This window comes from Trachurus trachurus (assembly GCF_905171665.1).
Source record: "Trachurus trachurus genome assembly, chromosome: 10".
Taxonomy (NCBI): Eukaryota; Metazoa; Chordata; class Actinopteri; order Carangiformes; family Carangidae; genus Trachurus; species Trachurus trachurus.
This window is the reverse complement of record NC_139894.1, coordinates 18,090,397-18,108,407: the sequence shown is the minus strand read 5'-3', so window position 1 is coordinate 18,108,407 and position 18,011 is coordinate 18,090,397. Positions and strand designations below refer to the sequence as shown.

At 41.6% G+C, this 18,011-nt stretch overlaps 1 protein-coding gene across 1 annotated transcript; it reads left to right on the top strand.

Moving 5' to 3' along the window:
- Nucleotides 1–3,664: 3,664 nt before the first annotated feature.
- Nucleotides 3,665–17,964, top strand: kdm2ab (lysine (K)-specific demethylase 2Ab). Its single transcript, XM_083980813.1, has 23 exons — nucleotides 3,665–3,862; nucleotides 4,314–4,354; nucleotides 5,846–5,984; nucleotides 6,659–6,737; nucleotides 6,884–6,930; nucleotides 8,362–8,540; nucleotides 8,705–8,811; nucleotides 8,968–9,061; nucleotides 9,267–9,420; nucleotides 9,504–9,619; nucleotides 10,754–10,880; nucleotides 10,990–11,282; nucleotides 11,468–11,545; nucleotides 11,878–12,138; nucleotides 12,253–12,381; nucleotides 12,511–12,597; nucleotides 12,738–12,962; nucleotides 13,120–13,149; nucleotides 13,433–14,439; nucleotides 15,151–15,314; nucleotides 15,788–15,934; nucleotides 16,047–16,262; nucleotides 16,375–17,964. The coding sequence occupies exons 2-23, from the start codon at nucleotides 4,319–4,321 to the stop codon at nucleotides 16,554–16,556; spliced, it is 3,897 nt and encodes a 1,298-aa protein (XP_083836939.1). The 5' UTR covers nucleotides 3,665–3,862; nucleotides 4,314–4,318; the 3' UTR covers nucleotides 16,557–17,964.
- The last annotated feature ends 47 nt before the right edge of the window (nucleotides 17,965–18,011 follow it).

The following is an 18,011-nucleotide window of genomic DNA, read 5'->3' as shown; positions in this document are numbered from 1 at the left end:
TTCTTGCCTTTATGAGCCTTGACACATGTTGTGATTGTAAAGCTAGCTACTGTATGTTCACTGTCATGGGATTTTCTTTGTTTGAGAGAGTTCTTGCACTTTCATATAAAAAAAAAGGTCTAATTTATCAAATGAAGCTGAGATAATCAGGCGAATAACAGAATTTAATATACTCTTGTGTTATCAGTATCAAAGCCGGAATATGACTCGGCTCTGTAACCTGAAAAAGGGTCAGCGTGCCCGGCTGCCCGTTTAGCGGTTCTTCAACTCAGAGAGCACACTGGTTCTGAGTTAAAGCGTGTGAAGGATTTTATTCATGGATGTGCATTTTATGGACAAGGCAGATCTCAGATAAACAAAAAAAAACAAAAAGGGTAAAGCCCCGGAGGATGAACACACATTTCCTGCATAAAGATTTATATAAACACTGCGGAGACCTAGCTTGTTTCTGAAAAAAAGCAGAAGTGGTTTTTGAATTTATTCTACATTTTGATTGATTGTTAATAACGTAACACATACAGGATATGGTCTCAATGGCTGGAGGCTCTTCAACCAGATACATTTCCTGCCAGATATTTGGTCTAATTTCTAATGTCAAAATGCACTCAGTTAAAACTACTTCAGACTAGAAATTACAGCCTCAATAAACTAAGTAAGTAATTTTGGTTGATTACCATCACTTCTTTAGGCCTGTTATTTTCTTGTTAGAAATAATTTGTCACAATCAATTGACCCACAGTGCCCATAATGTCGCCCTGTTGCTTTAATGAAGTAATTAAAGCAGGTGATTTTAGCTGTGTATACAAGTACTGTTTCAGAGATACAATTTCTACCATTCATCTGAGATTATTCAATTGAATCAATAGCTGTTGACCACAGCAGGGGTTTTGAAGCACAATAACATACTTAATATGTCCATTGCGTTGTGAGAGCCACCATTGTCTTGAATGGCCTGAATGGTGCATTTAATTGTCTGGTTGTGCTGGAGGCACTTGAGATTGAGAGGCCTCCAGCTTGATCGCTGGACCAATGCAGTCTGCTCTTTTGGCTTCTGTCCACAAATGTTTAATCCTGATGCTTCTCTTCAAACCGTGTGCTCCTGCAGTAAGAGATGAAGGAGGAAAGTGAGTCTGTTGTAGATGTTTAACTTAAGTGCCAATGATTATAACGGAGATTAAAGATTTTATGTTTTTTAAAAGCTGGTTTGAAGAGTTTTATTACAATTTTCTGCTTGTCAGTAATGTTTCCTTTCCTGTTGAATTTTAAACTTATTTTCATGACCGAATATTATATTGATCTGTTGTGTGTTTTTTATTGGATGCTGTTGTCAGCACATTGTTGCTACAGCATGATGATGACTACAGTGTTGCAAAGTACAGCTTTTTAAAGAGAGATGCACGTGTAAAAGGAGGTGGTAAGTGTTTCTCTTTGACCTTTCTCTCTCTACACACACACACACACACACAAGTTCACACACACCCTAACCTCTCTGATCCTCTGTTCTCCTTTTGTTCAGATATTTCCTCAAACTGGTGTGTCCGTGAATGTGAATAATAACACGTGTGTTGTGTTTGGCTGCCATCTGTTTAGACCTGTGAAGTAAAGTCCCAATTCCTGTGATTGTCCGTTGTCTTACTGACGTTTGTTTTGGATCAAATCTACAGAAAAAGATGATGATTACATTGTGCTGTTCCATCATTGGGATCGTTGGGTTCTCCTATCTCTACAGCTTCTTCTCGTAAAAAGGTTTTACACAGGTAAAACACAACTCCACCGACCTTCAACATCAAGTATTCTCACTCAATGTTAAAATAACATCCTTGTTCTTGTCTTTGTGTGTTATTTCTAGGCAAACGACTTCCCGAGCTGTCCCACTATTTTTTACCATGACCATATCTTTTGAAAATGGAGAAAAAAAAAAAAAAAAACAATATTAAAAAAGAACCTACCTGCCCTGTGCGCTTACCCTTCTGTTAAACATTTGAATCTAAGTTGTTTTCTTGCTGTATGAAGTGTTTGAAAATGTGTTATAAATGTGTAGGTTTTTCTCAGTCTTCTTGTCCACAGCCAAATAGCTCAACAGTGACTTTTGATCAGTTTGGACCACTCTACAGTCTGCCGCCTCCTGGTGGTACACAGACGGGATAATTACATGTAGAGAAATTTAAATTAACAGGAAATTATTTCTAAGGGTTCATTTAAACATAGTAGCCTAATAGGCTATGCGATAATATGTTTTTGTGCTATTTTCACAAGTCCATATGCACATACAAATAATTATACTCTGGTCATTAATATCAAATTAAGTAGCAGCCTGTTTTATGACTTCTTTATTGTCATAATTTTAATAAATGGTGTGTGATGTTGTTGTGTCTGATCTGTGTGCGTCCGTATTGCTGAAATGCTTGTAATGAAGGTCTTTGCTGTAACAGCGGCTGTCACTGCTCACTGGCTGTGTGTCAACCCAGTAAAGCCTGTTATGTAATAAAAGATTTCTGTGCGTTGTACCAAGTGCTGGTTATGGCTTTGTCTCTTGCTCTGGAGGTTTATAGGACTCAGCTGATCGGCTGCTTGCACAGAAGCTGGGCTCGGTCTGAGTGGACCAACACCTCTTATTTCCACAGCATTGTCCATGTCAGCTGTCTTTATTCTCTATGTGTGACGGCTACAGTTAATACAATGTTAATGTTTGCACGACATAGCGATGTATCAGGAGCTTTCCTGACCTCATTTCATCTCATGTCGATGTTCTTCCTGAGCGGAAACAGACCCGGCCCATCTACACGGTGGGGGGCGGAGCTTACTCAAGGGTTCGCTCGTTTTGCTGCTTCGTGGTTGGAGGGTAAAAATAATAGGATAATATACAGTACTTTTTATATAGGTCTATTCTACTATGTATTACCAATACAATCTTAATATGACACAATAAACAGAAGTACAGGCTATTGTATCAGAATAAGAAATGAAAAAACAACAACATTGTTTTTGATTTTTGTCATGAAAAATGCATTTGTCGTTTCAAAGTAAAAATGTTAATTATTATGTGTTTATGTCCTATTTATTTAGAGAAATTGATGTTTTCCTAATCATACATATATTAGTAGCAAACTCTTTGTATATTGGACTGTAGCTCAGAAAAAAGGGTTGATTAATGAATAATGATAATAATTGTTAGGGCCATGCTTGAATTACAACATCTTGAAACAAGTTATAATATCTTTAAATGTGAGGCCTGCAATGAAATATATATATATATATTTTTATTTTAAAGAATAAACATTACACTACTGACAGAGGCCTACTATATATACTACAACATATTTCTAACTATCCGACATCATACACTAAAGTATATTTTGTTGTTCATCAATTTGTGTTTTTTGTTTTTAACAATGTTATCTGAATATTTGCTCAATCATTGAATTGTACTGAATCAAATGACCCGTCAGACACCGGCGAAGTCAAACCAAACACACTCCACATTAACACTGTCCAATGTCTGTGACGCTATGCTAATACTGGGAGCAGTGATGTAAATGTAGGGGGTGGGTCGACACTGTGTGTGTGTGTGTGTGTGTGTGTGTGTGTGTGTGTGTGTGTGTGTGTGTGTGTGTGTGTGTGTGTGTGTGTGTGTGTGTGTGTGTGTGTGTGTGTGTGTGTGTGTTTTTGCTCAGCTGAAAATGGCGGCTCGGAGCGTCGAATCGTTCTACTCTAACTTTGTCGCACAATAATAAACACAACAATATGCACAGCTGTTGGCACCATAACATGGGGACAAACTTAACTGAGAGGCTTCGGACGCTCTAGTCGGGAAACATTACTTTGACCACTACGGCTAAAAGGAGTTAAAACGGTAACACAGGTAAAATGATAAAGACGCTTACAACAACTGCCGTACAGAGGCTAACGACAGCTAGCTCGCTGGCTAACGGTAGCCGACGACTTATGAAAGGGATTGTCAACTGAGCTAGTTCACGTTAGCCGACAGCGCTTAGCTTACAACGCCAGTAAACAACAGACACCGTTAAAATATTAGCTGTGTGAGGCAGTCGGCCCGGTTGGCACTTGTCCTCATTATGACGACGGCTGTTTTAATACAAATGTTTGTGATTTTGTGTGTCGCTAACCTTAGCTTGTTGGCTAAGCAACACTGGTAGGTTGCTAACGTTAGCAGCAGGGCTGTATAGCTAAGGCTACACCTACACAGAGGTGTGTTTTCAGTCTGATAGTGGGTAAAAAACACAGTAAAACACTAAGATTATATTTAGTCGGTGTGATTTAACGCGACTCTGGAAACTTTGCTTGTCTTCTAGAGACTATGGAGGACCCACATACACGGTACAGCAAACGCCTGGTGAGTAACTTGTACAAACTGTTAGCTCCCGCAATACGTGTTTTATGTATACACAGCGCAACTATTGTGAGTTTTTCATGCAAGGTTCATTTGTAATATCAGCCTTTTGATTGCACACGATGCAGTTTTAAAAGGATGGCTCATTGCTGGATGTAAAAGAAGTGGCCCACTTTCTTTGGGACACTGCCATGGGTTGTGGGGCTTTCTGTTTTTGTTGTCCAGCCTAATATCGGTAATGAACCTGTCTGAAGACACTGGGTTCAACAGGAGGTCAAGTTCACTGTCTAAACTGACCAGCTGTTGTGCTGTGACCTTCACCTCTTTACTATCTTTCTCCCCCATTTTTTTTCATAAAGTAACAAACTCAGTGCTTTCAGACCTCCCTGTATGTAATCAGGCCATTTTTATTAATGCTACTGCATGGGGAAATGAAATAAAAAGGTATCTTAAAGAATGTAGCTATACAAAACAAAAAGCCCCTTCTGTCATTTTTGGTGATGATCCTGTAAATTAGTGAAGCTATTCTTCAAACACATCCTATAGGCTAATACACATCTATTATTTAATCAGGCATTGTATTATCTTTTTTGTTTTATATGGATAAAATCAGCATGTGTTTCTTCAACATTATTAAATCGTTTCCAGTAGGAGATTGAAATGGTTTGTGCAGCCTTCAGTTACAAAAGTTAGCACATTCAGAGTTTAGATAACACCACATTTGTCATAAAGGAATGGGGGTGGGGAGATCTGTTGTGCTTGGTTCATCTGTCTAGCCAAGCAGTGCTGCATAGGGTGAATGGCAGAAAGGGTCTGAGAGGGGGGGCAGTGTGTGGAAGATTAACCCCAGCTATTGTAATGCTGTATTGTTTGGTTCCCACATGAACTGTTGTGGTGGCTAGCTGACTGACTGATCAGCTTGGATTGATTTATTATGATTTAATCCCCAACTTGGTTGAACACATTATTTTTTTCTCTCAGTGTTAGTTTTAGTTCCTCTTTATCACATTTAGAGGGGACAGCTCCCATGGGACCCATCTCATCTCTTAGAAATTAGTTTCCAGTATGAACATTTAAAAATACATCAAGCAATGTTGCACAGAGTTCTTTGGTTTTTGCATCTCTATTGCATCAAATGTTTTTGGTTGTGGATTTTTTCACAGCTAGAATAGTTTGGTGAAAAATTATGGATATGAGACTTACTTGCTCTGAGTTGTGAATTTGAGCTCACTTAATTTTTATAACGTTTTTCAAAATATATTTTCATGGATTTTTTTCCAAGTGACTTCAACATCAACATTGTTGTCTGTTTGATAGGTCACTATAACCCAGCTTTGACAAGGCACTGAATTATCTTCAGTGCAGTAAGACCTCCCATATTTCTCGCTGTCAGTTATTCCAGCCCTATTCTCCTGTCCTCTTTTGTTTGCTCTCTGAAAATTATAGTATCAATAGGCAACATAGAGTTTAACAGAAACAAACTTTTGTCCACAGCGTACAGGTACGCGGCGCCGCTACCAGGACGATGGAATCTCAGACGATGAAATTGAGGGGAAGAGGACGTTTGATCTGAAAGAAAAGTTGCAGTGCGACAGGTTTAGCACTGATCTGGTCAAAAACATGGAGGGCAAAGGTGAGATACACAACTAAACATGTTTAAAGGTCCAATGTGTAAACTGGGGGGAAAACCGTGACATCCAGCGCTCAGATTCGCTCGCGCTCACGCCTCCCGTCGGCGAGTGTGTGACGGTGGCCTCTGAGGACAAAAAAACTTGTGCGTTGATGATACATTCGCAAACTCTCAGGTTTATAACTCAAAAACTTCTAACTATTCTCTAACGACTAACTACTAACTCACTCTCTCTGCTGTTTCCTCCTCCTCCTTCTTTCCTTCCGCCTTCTTCTTCATTGGTTTATTTATGAATGTGAAACTCTTGAAACGCGCTCTCTGGCTGGCTGGATTTTGCCGTACAAACATGGCGGTGCAAGATGGCGACACTCTCTAAAGCAAGACCCTTGCTATATAAAAGAATAATTATAAGCCTAAGAAGACCAAACTAATTTTATTTTATAGCCATTATACACTTATACAAATATATTCAGGGGTTTTATTATTCAGATTTCGCCAATAAACCTCGACAAATATTGCACACTGGACCTTTAAATGTAATGAAATCATACCTTAAATGGAGATGCTTGATGCCTTGTTTCTTGATACTACAAATCTTTACCACTGTGTGAAAGTCTGTTAGTTTGTATCTAACCAATGCAAATTTTATTTTTTCTCTGTGTTTATGTCTGTTCTAGATTTCACATTTGAATACATCCAGAGGGAAGGGCTCAGGGACCCCATTGTTTTTGAGGCAGCTGATGGCCTTGGCATTCAGTAAGTCTTGTTTTTTATTTTTTATTTTTTTACAGTCATAGATTGCTCTCTTTTTGTTTTTTTCACATTTCAAAGCAGAAGCTTTGATTGTGTGTCTGGAGAAAAAAAAAGAATTCTAAGAACTAAGGATTGCCTCTGTCTTGCAGAATGCCAGACCCTGATTTCAGTGTGAGTGACGTCAAGTGTTTTGTTGGTAAGCTCTTGTTTCAAAGCACTTTCAGAGTAAAATGTTTTCCTTTTTGTGCATGTAATGTTCTCTACAAAATGCGAGCAGGAGAGGTGAAGATAATGTAAATAGACTAATTTTGTGTAACCAGTCCAGAATATTTTATAATGTTCAAGGTTAAAAGCAAAAAAACTTGCATTGTGAAACAGTACAAGCCTCAAATGCACCCTGCACACAATTATTGACACCTTTCATGAATAGTTTCAGATCCTTTGGAAAACAATGACGGACCATAAACCTTTCTTCTAGCTATCTAGAAGTTTCTTGCACCTGTCTGCCTTTGCTATACTTTGAAGACCTTTTTAAGCTTGCAGGACTTCTTTTGTAATAGCAAATGGTATAGTAAAGCTCTATGCAAAGGTTTTCAGTGAGATGTAGGTCAAGACCCATTGCTATCTAGTTTAAAACAGTCCACCCTTTTCATGTGTGAGCCATTCTTTTGTAATGCTGGATATGTGCTATGAGTTGTTGTCCTGCCAAAAGACTGAAAACCTTTTCGCTCATAAAAGCTTTGGTAATCATCCTATTTCATCATTCCTTTGATATGTTCAGTGCCAGAGGCAGCAAAGCAGCCTCACAGCATAATAGAAGCCCCCCATATTTTACTGTAGGCAGACTGCTCTTTTCCTCATGAGCTTCAGTTCAGTACCTACTGTATACCAAACTGATGCTATAATCAAAGAGCTCTTCTTTACTCCCATTTGTTGGTAGAACATACATGAAATTCAGGAATGCTGACCAGCACTGTGCCATAATCAGTGAATATACAATCTGATGCTAACTTGCAGATCAGGAATGCTGAACTAGGCCTTACTAGGTAATTAAAGAGGAACTATGCAGGATTTGTAGCTTAACTATGCTGCATTTTTACCTTAAACAGCTTTGGAGTAATTGTGATGGTTTAAATGGCTTAACTTGTTATGAGTGACAATGGAGGCTCTCTGCCGTCCATGTGCCTGTCACTTATTGCATCTCTTGGCTGACTACACCAATATACATGTCATCATAACATCGTACGTATATGATATATAACGTTATCTACCACTCTATTTGGTTTCTCGCCGGCTTTGTTGTAAACAAATGCACATGGCCGGGAGGAGTGTTAGCAAAACAACGGAAAGGTGACTTACATAGTTCCTCTTTTAAGTTACAGCATCAAAATTTAAAGTCTTGTCTAATATAATATTACATATCAATCAAAATTATTAAAGTAACAAATGAATAAAAAAAAAAGAGATATTCATTGTCAAGATGTGTTTTGTTATTAACTGCTGTTTACATGAACATTTGATAGCCTTTTTATTGTACCGCCATTGGCCACAAATATCCAGTATTTTGATATAGTGAAGTGTAACACAGAATGAGCATTTACTCAACTTAACTCCATTTCTCCTACAGGTAGTCGGCGTATCGTAGACGTAATGGACGTGAACACCCAGAAGGGTATCGAGATGTCGATGGCACAGTGGCGACGCTACTATGAGACGCCACCATCAGAAAGAGAGAAACTCTACAATGTCATCAGCCTGGAGTTCAGCCACACCAGGCTGGAGAATCTGGTCAAACGTCCGGCTTCGGTGAGAACACGCACAATGTCACACCTTAAGGTTTTACAACGACACAAATGTGCACATTTTGAACTCTCACTGACTAACCAGGCAGTCGCCTATCAGGAACAGTCATGGGTTTGTTGCAGACAGTTAAAATAGATGTTTCACACCAATTTCTACTAATTATACAGGTGGACCTCATTGACTGGGTGGACAACATGTGGCCCCGCCATCTCAAGGAGAGACAGAGAGACTCCACTAACGCCATCATAGACATGCATTATCCCAAAGTACAAAAGTGAGTAAAGATGAGACCTCAGAAATGTGTAAGATCTGCACTGATATATTTCAGATTACTGAACATGTTTCTCATACCAGCGGTAATCTTAATTCAATTCTCTATAATGTATTCAAGTGCCTCTTTTTTTTTTGTCTTCCTCTCTCTTTCTCCCAGGTACTGTCTCATGAGTGTGCAGGACTGCTTCACAGATTTCCACATTGATTTCGGAGGCACCACTGTCTGGTACCACATCCTGAGAGGAGGAAAGGTCTGTTTGGGCATTTCACAAACCTTTTTTTGGACATAATGAGTCAGTTATGCTGTTAGTAAAAGTAGATGTGGCCATTGGCCAACACTCTTGCTTTTCAATTTGCCCTTCCAAGAAACACCCACCTTATTTCCATGGGCATTTATTTCTGAATTTGTTGATCTCAGGCGCACCATGCCTAACTGTTTACCTGTTACTCCTGCAGGTGTTCTGGCTGATTCCGCCCACACCGCAGAACCTGGAGACGTACGAAAACTGGGTTTTATCAGGAAAACAGGGAGACATCTTCTTGGGAGACAAATGTCATGACTGCCAGAGGATAGAACTCAAGCAGGGCTACACCTTCATAATCCCCTCAGGTACAGACACAGACATATAACATGTACAGTTACAACCACTGTTTCCAGCCTTGCCCCAACATCCTCTGCCTTGTTTGTTGCAGGGTGGATCCATGCTGTGTACACTCCGGAGGACACGTTGGTTTTTGGGGGCAATTTCCTCCACAGCTTTAACATCCCGATGCAGCTCAACATCTACAGCATTGAGGATCGCACACGGGTGAGCAGCACCTCACATTCATTGTGGACTATTTGCCATTTTTGTTTATGTTTAACGACCTTCTTGCCACACACTAATGATTGCTACAGATTTTTGGGATTGTGCAAGGCATGATTCATGTCTTGTTCTGTGAAATTACACCCATTAAAAAGCCATAGAGATGGTGATTTCTCAACAATATGACTAAACTTAATCCACCCATCAAACTACAGAGGCTCCATTTGCTTCTCTTCTAATACCCAATACCCAGTCAAAGTAAGATTACCTGTGCTCTCTTTTCTAAAGTAAGGATGTCTTTACTAAGTGGAATTCATAAGAATCCTGTTCATATACCATAACATGAGACCATGAATAAATGCCCAGTGTAACTGAAGTAATTCAACTCATAGTGAAAACACAGAACTTCAGAGCACCACAAAGGAACTGGTTTTTAATGTGAGTTGGTCACATCATATTGATACCTAATCCAATAAGAGGAAGAAGAAGCAGCACATCGTTTAATGATGTTTACTAATAATATTACATCTTCGCTGTAACCACAAGACAGGTCAGACTTTTACAGTCACACAAAATTGAGGCATCTCCAGCAAACATTAATCCCTCAAGTAACAATACAGTTGTTTTTTTGTTTTGTTTTTCAGAATTGGCTTTATGCACAGCACCACTACTTCCTGAACTTTAGCCAGCTCCTTTATTTCCTGTTTTACATTATTGGACAAACTGATTAATCCAGGTGTGTCTGACCTCACAACAATGGTCAGGCACACCTGGATTAATATAATCAGTTTGTCCAATAATGTAAGACAGGAAATAAAGGAGCAGGCTAAAGTTCAGGAAGTAGTGGCGCTGTGCATGAAGCCTATTGGGCTATAACGCAAGTTTCGTTTGTGGCCGACCACAACACACTTGTTGGATACTGTCACTGCTCAGCTCTTTAGGTGTTAAACCACACTCAAACACTATTTGCAGAGGTGCAAACAACAACAGAGTTCACAATGAAAATGGCTAATGCTTCATATGAAGACTGCTTGATTTGATGGGATTGTCTTATGGAAGTATTTAGCTAAACAGAGTCTTGAAGGTGCAAAAAAGTGTGACTCTGTTTTCAAATCTGTTTCTGTTTTCTTCCTCTAGGTGCCAGCAAAGTTCCGTTACCCTTTCTACTATGAAATGTGCTGGTATGTCCTGGAGAGATACCTGTACTGCATGACCAAGGTCTCTCACCTCACACCTGAGTTCCAAAAACACTCCCTTGGCATAGGTGAGAGTGGATCAACACAAGAAAACACTGCTACCCTCCCTTTTTTCCCCTTCTTGTTTTAATTAATCACTGACATGAATTGTAACCATCATGTCCTCTCTGTTTCCAGGACTGACCGAGGCCGACCTTGAAACCAAGGGTCACACCGGGAACGGCACATCCAATGGTGTTGACAGTGAGACTGAAATCATACAGACCATATTAAAGGAAGAAGACATTAAAGTAGAAGAAGACGAAGAAGGAGGGCAAGCAGCTGTAGTCACCTCAGCTCAGCATGTGCTGACCCCCTTTGAGCTGGAGGGACTGTGGAACCTCTTGGGGAAGCTGGAGGAGCTGCCGGCACACAAGAAGTGTGTCCCCGAAGGCATCAGGAACGCCGCAGCCCTGCTTGAGGACATGAGGGTGAGTGACACATTAGCTTTTGCTGGCCATGTTGCAATTCTTTCACCTTGGCTACACTACAGTTAGACTGAGAATAAAGGGCAGTTTGCAACTACTGCTTTTTATAGTGCTGCATCATGGTTGAAGTCCAGGTCTTTGATATTTTTTTGTCTTATGACTTTTTCCCTTCTTCTCCTCTCATCCAGACTGTTCTGAAGGAGCATGCCAGTGATGTCCCCAAGCTGTCCTACACTGGAGAGCCCATCGTCAAGTGGCCCGAAAGAGTGAGTAGAAAACATTACACACCTCTCACCAGTTGAGGAAAAAATGACAGCTCTGGAAAGATAATGATGTGAGCACATATGGTTTTGATAGGGTAGTTAGATTTATCTTTTTTTCTTTTTTCACATAGTTTTAACCTTATTATCTCATAATGTTAATATGTGTCAGTGTAAGTGATAAGTTGTATGTTTTTTGTAACCGCTGCTGTTTGGTTATTTAAAATGACAGTTTATTTCTCATGTCATCATCATATCGAGGCTCCTGCCCTTTTTTGCAGTTGCGGTACACATTTCTACCTCCTCTTTTACCTGTTCCTGCTTTGCCCTGCATTCAGCCATCATGGTACCGACCCCCGACTCCTCCTCCCCCTGTCCTCTACCGTCCTCGCTTGGGCCCGACCCTCCACAAGCCCCTGGGCCAGAGACCAACCAAACGCTCCTCCATCTCCGCCCTGAGGCGCAGACGGGTTAGGTGCAAGCGCTGTGCCGCCTGCTGCAGGAAGGAGTGCGGTGACTGCCAGTACTGCCATGACATGAGGAAGTTTGGTGGGCCTGGGCGCATGAAGAAGAGCTGTGTCATGAGACAATGTCTAGCAGTGAGTTGTCATACAGATCATTGTTCTCTATAACGTAATGTTAATTTTATTTTACAACTTTGAAGACAGTCAGTAAGGATTCCCTCTGTAAGTAACATTTCATTATTCTTCCAGCCTGCTTTGCCAAACACTGCGCGATGTGCCATATGTGGAGAAGGTGAATCGGACGAGTCAAATCCGAGCACTCACTCTCTCATGGAGTGCTCTGTCTGCTCGCAGATTGCACATCGTCAATGCATTAAGGTAATCTGTTTCAGGCGTACTGATGTAAAGTGAAGACATTACTTCATTATTGCATTGGTTTGTTTGTTGTCTGCAAAGCTTTATTTTAAGTGTGTCTTTTGACGTTTAACTGACTCATCTCTCTTTCAGGAACCTGGTGAGGGGAAGATCAATAAAGATTTGCCCAGCTGCTGGGAATGTCCCAAATGTTATCAAGGCAAAGGTTCAGCATCAGAGGTATGAACCACACACCTTCTCACACCATCTCATTTACCTGTGTGTTTCTCTTTATGTCTCTCTGTGTTCCACTTTTTCCTTTCCTCAGTTAAATGTCCTTCACCCACTCTTACCACCTCTCACTTCTCTTCCCACACCAGTCTTCCAGTGATGAGGAGAGTGGAGAGTCAGAGGGCGAGTCCTCCTTGCCATCGTCCAAGCTTGCGTACCGTGAAGGCATCGGTGTCGGTGACGGTGTGAAACGAGGGAGACGCACCAAGCCCCAGCCACGACCCACAGCACCACCCCCTTCTCAGAAACTCTTACTGCAGCATCAGCAGAATCGCAAAAGAGCAAATGCACTGGAGCTCAGGCTTAAGAAGCGGGTAAAGTCAAACCCCTAACTGGATTTAGATAATGACTGGGTTTTGTTATTGTTTTGACCCTTTTTTGACATGAGTAAATGTGTTAACCTGTCAATGTGTGGATTTTTTTTTTTGTATTTGACATCTCATTACCTTACTTCTTTTCTGTTTATTGCAGATAAAACTGGAGCGCAGCAAACTCTTAGTGGTAAGCAATGTACTTTATCATGCAATGAGTCTGTAGTGCATTTAGATTATACTGCAGTGGATATGTAATATTATTATTAGATGGAGTTTTTATCCAAGCAGCTCAAAGATGCTTTTTTTTTTTTAATTAAAAAGTGATTAAAGTTGTGATGTGGCATTCAGTCAAACTTTTCATTCAACAATTATAAGGGAAGGGTCTTAGTGTGGAACTCTATTTTTAGAGATTGAAACATACTGTGCATCTTATTTTTGTTTGCCGCTGTTTGTGCTCTCCCTCCCCACAGAAACAGTCGTCTCTAGACCGCTCTCCCAGGCTGCTGGGCTCCAGGATGCTGTCACGGCTGCGCTCTCCAATCAGCAGACTATCTCAGGGCAGAGGTCGAGGCTCCACCTGGGCAAGCGGCTCCTCTTACCACGGCTCTCCGGAAGAGACCGGGTCCTTCCAGCAGCAGTCTTCCATCGGCCTGGTACTCGAGCCCAAGGGAGAGCCACGCAGAGGGAGGGGAAGAGGCGTGAGGCTGCGAGGTGGCGGAGCAGGAAGAGGAATCAGAGACGGTAGAGGCCACAGGGACCTGGAGGAGGAGAGCGATGACAGCAGCAGCACCAGCAACAGCAGCAGCAGCAGCAGCAGCGACGAGGAAGACGAGAGGGGCCCGAGCAGCGGGAGGGGAGGGGATAAAGAGAACCAGCCGCAGTCGAGGCATGGAGGACGAGCAGCCAAAGATGTAGAAGAGGAAGGGAGCGAGGTGGCCAACCAAAACTGTGCAGAGGAGGAGGAGGAAGAGGAGGAGGAAGAGATGGAGCAGGACCATCAAACCGGGGACAAGGACGGCTCGTTTCTGAAAGTGACACTCCAAAAACCAACCAGGGCCAAACGGGACCCATCAGCCATTGTTCCCAAACTAGAGGCCATTGCCTCTCAAACTGCTGCTTCCACAATACACAACCAGACCAGAGCCCTCGTCAGACCCCCAATCAGAAACCGCGGCCCCTGCTCCGATCAGCACTCCAGTAGGCACACGCCCCCGCACACCCACCCAGACGTCTCTAAAAGGCCGCGGCCGAGCAGGCCGGCTAAACTGAGCAACGGCGCTTCCTGCTCTTCATCCACCGAGCTTCCCCACCCCCGCAACCCTCTGTCCGCCCTGCAGGAAGGAGGGAGCGAGGCAGACCGGGAGAGCAATGGAAGCGGGCCTGGTTGTGAGAGGGAGGTGTGGGTGTCCGTCTTCCGCTACTTAAGTCGAGCAGATCTCTGCATCTGCATGGCTGTCTGCAAGAACTGGTACAAATGGTAAGAACCCCGAGTTGATATCTGTCACATTTTTCTAAAGCGAGGGTTTCCAGTAGCCAGTTAACAGATATCCTCTATAACCTTTTATCTCTTCCTGTTCGCATGAGTTCAATGGAAAACATAGATATTTTGAAACCCATGAAAGTGACAAACATCACAGGCTGCAGATGGGAGGATCTTTAAACATGCTGTGCACTCTGCAGCCATTGTCTGTATTCTACCAAAGATTAATAGTGAGTGATGGGAATCACTGTACAACTGCAACTAGATTGTATGGTCATTTTATTAGAGAAACAGTCTAGCTCAACATCTCAATTGAAAGAAACACTCAGTTAATCTTTCGATTAATATTATTTTGCTATTTGAACTATATTGTATTTTCATTTAATCGATTTAGTGCCTCTGAATCAACACCTCTTTTCTGTTGTGCAGTTGGCTACAGTGGTTAATTGAATATTTAACAGTTCATACATTCCTCAGCCCATTTCATTGGTACAGATTGCAAACATTAAAACTGCTGCCTCTAAAAACTATAAAATCTGTCATTGCCAGTCATTAAAATGATTGGACAACTTTAGTTTGTACTTTTGCCTTTAGTTTCCTTCAAATATCCGAGGTTAACCTAATGAGATTCAATGTTGGATTTGTAAGGATTTGGATTCGATAAGTAGATTTGAATGGATGTCTTCATGACTGTGTGCTTGTCCATAGGTGTTTAGACAAGCGGCTTTGGTCGCGGATCGACCTGAGTGTGAAGCGCAACGTTACTCCTCAGGCCCTGACAGGCATCATAAAGAGACAACCCGTCACTCTTGATCTCTCATGGACCAACATCTCCAAAAAGCAGCTCAACTGGCTTGTTGGCCGCCTGCCTGGTATGTGGAGATGCACACTGACTATTGTGCAGTTTATTTTTTTGATAGAATCATCAGAATAAACCTGAAGAACATTTTGAAACAATATGTAGATTAATTAATGTTCATTTCTGTTGAATACCTCAGTAACATCACATTTATTTAATACTGGACTTTTTTTGGACTTTTTTCGATGACTTCTGAATTGAATGATTCAGTCTTTATTCAGTCAGTCATCACGTAACACAACAACTATCAACACTACAGACATTGTCAACAAGGTATTGACTGAAAAGGCACAGGCAGAAGCATCATGCTTATATTCATGCCTGTCCTCATAGCAAATTGAGCCAATTAAGCTACCCTTAGGAATTTTTACAATATTGGAAAAAACAAACATAAAAAGAGAAACTAAACTGGGGGAAAAAGACCACAACCAACAAAGTTAACAGTAATTAAATAAAGGAGCTAAATACACTGTTTGGATTTCGTAGGGTTGAAGGATCTGATGGTGGCAGGTTGTTCCTGGTCGTCCATCTCAGCTCTCTGTTCCTCTGGTTGCCCACTCCTCCGTTCTCTGGACCTGCGGTATGCAGACGGGGTCAAAGATTCTCAGATCAGGGATCTTGTCAGCCCTCCAGGTGAGGAAACAGTTTTATTTTACTCCATTTTTATTTATTTTTAGACTTTTCCTCATCATAGTCATCCAAACCTCTGCGCCCCCCCCCTCTTCTTCCAAAATGACTCCTCCAGGCTGTGACAATCGCAGTCAGTTGCGGTCCATGCAGTATTTGCGACTAGCCGGCCTGGACATCAGCGACTCCACGCTGCGCCTGGTGATCCGCCACATGCCCCATTTAACAAAACTGGACCTCTCCCACTGCAACAGTCTCACAGACAACTCCATCAACCTGCTGACTGCAGTGGGCTCATCCACCAGAAACACACTGACAGAACTCAACCTGGGAGGTGAGAGATCGATAGGAGCAGCTCATACAAACAACTCAACCATTCACATTGAGAAAACAAAAGCACATGCACAAGTTTTGTTTCACCGTCTGTTTACCCGTTTCTTTCACAGGCTGCAGTAAACTGACAGACACGTGTCTAAAGTACCTTCGCCGGCTCTCTTGCATCACACTGCTCGACCTGCGAGGCTGCAAAGGCGTCTCCCGCAAGGCCTGCGAGGCCTTCATCTCGGAGCTGTCAGTCAACACACTCTACTGCCTATCAGATGAAAAACTGATCCAGAGGATATCCTAAGCGCCTGCCTGCTCCCACTGCAGAAGTGACGCGAGGTGCGATCGCAGGGGGGATTCAGATGGGAATCTGTGCGACACAAAGGACACAAAACAGGCAGGGAAGTTCAAATGCACCTGTGTCACTTCAGAGGAGCAGTGGGGTCTAAACTGGGAGGGCTTACTCACTTAGCTGGTGTTGGTAAAAGGGGTTGTCACAGTTTCACAGCTATAACAGTGTTTCTTCTCAACACAGTTTTCCCATGTACCTAAAAAGAGACTCAGGAGCTTTTTTTCTGCTGTTATTCTTTTGGGAATTAATGTTATAGGGAAAAAGCACGTCTTTTTTATTGTCAGGAGTGGGAGAACAAAGGCAATTAATTAGCAGTAATAGACGACACATTTATTGGATAACAAACTTCTCATCTCTTCTTCTTTTTTTGGACTGATGTCAATATTGACTTGGATCACAAACTCCTACTTTGGGAAAGTAACTTTTGAGTTTCATCCTTTGGGGTAGAGCTGCATTGTTCCCCATAAAGTCTTATTTATCTTGTGACACATGTAAATTTATTTGTTTTCAGCTACATTTTGGTGCTCCATATAGATGGCTATTTTTTTGTCCGATTCAAAGACGGCAAACGTTGATCTGTTCTATGACTTATGCTTTTGCACAACGGCTATGTGTTCAGATGTTTTTTGATATGACTATAGGTGACAGATTTTACACATCACCACTTATAAAGTGAGTTACTGGAAAGGCCTGTGTTTACCAGCTGTCTGTTCGGCTTGATAAGGTGTTTGGGTGCGACTGTAGTTCAGTGGTGCACTTGATGAGTATACATGGACAGTGAGTGGTTGTGCTTGCACAAGAGTGTAAAAAAAGACAGTGTGAGAGGGCAGTCGACTTGGCAACAAGACCTCACCCCAACGTAGAGCAGGTTGCATTAAGTGTTTTTTGGGGGGGAAAGCCAAGGATTCAGTGTCGGATAAATGGTGCATTTTCAAACAACCATTAGACTTCAGGTGCTATTATTTCCAAACTCCTCTTGCTTTGTTTTTGTACAGAGACCGCATTTAGAGCAAAAATGTTAATATTCTAGATAAAACTGCTCCCCACCCCTCTTTGATACACTTTTCTTTCTTTTCATGGATGAAAAATGTGAGTATCTACTTTTCACTGACTTTCACGACCTTGTCTATTTCAATGCAGAGATGTATGATTATTTTTTTTGTTGTTGTTCAGGGATGGGGTGGGGGTTGCCCATTTCTTTGTTCCCTTCAAGTCTAGTGGTTCTGTATCAAAGGTCTCCTCCCAGATGGTTCCTCTACCCATATCCCTCAAAATGAATATAAGTATATAAATATATACTTTTGTGTAAATGTGTTTTCCTCTTTTAGATTATGAAAACGGGAATCCTGTAGCAATGTAATTATTTTCAGAAGCCTTTTTCACTTTATGTTGTTTGTGTTATTTTTC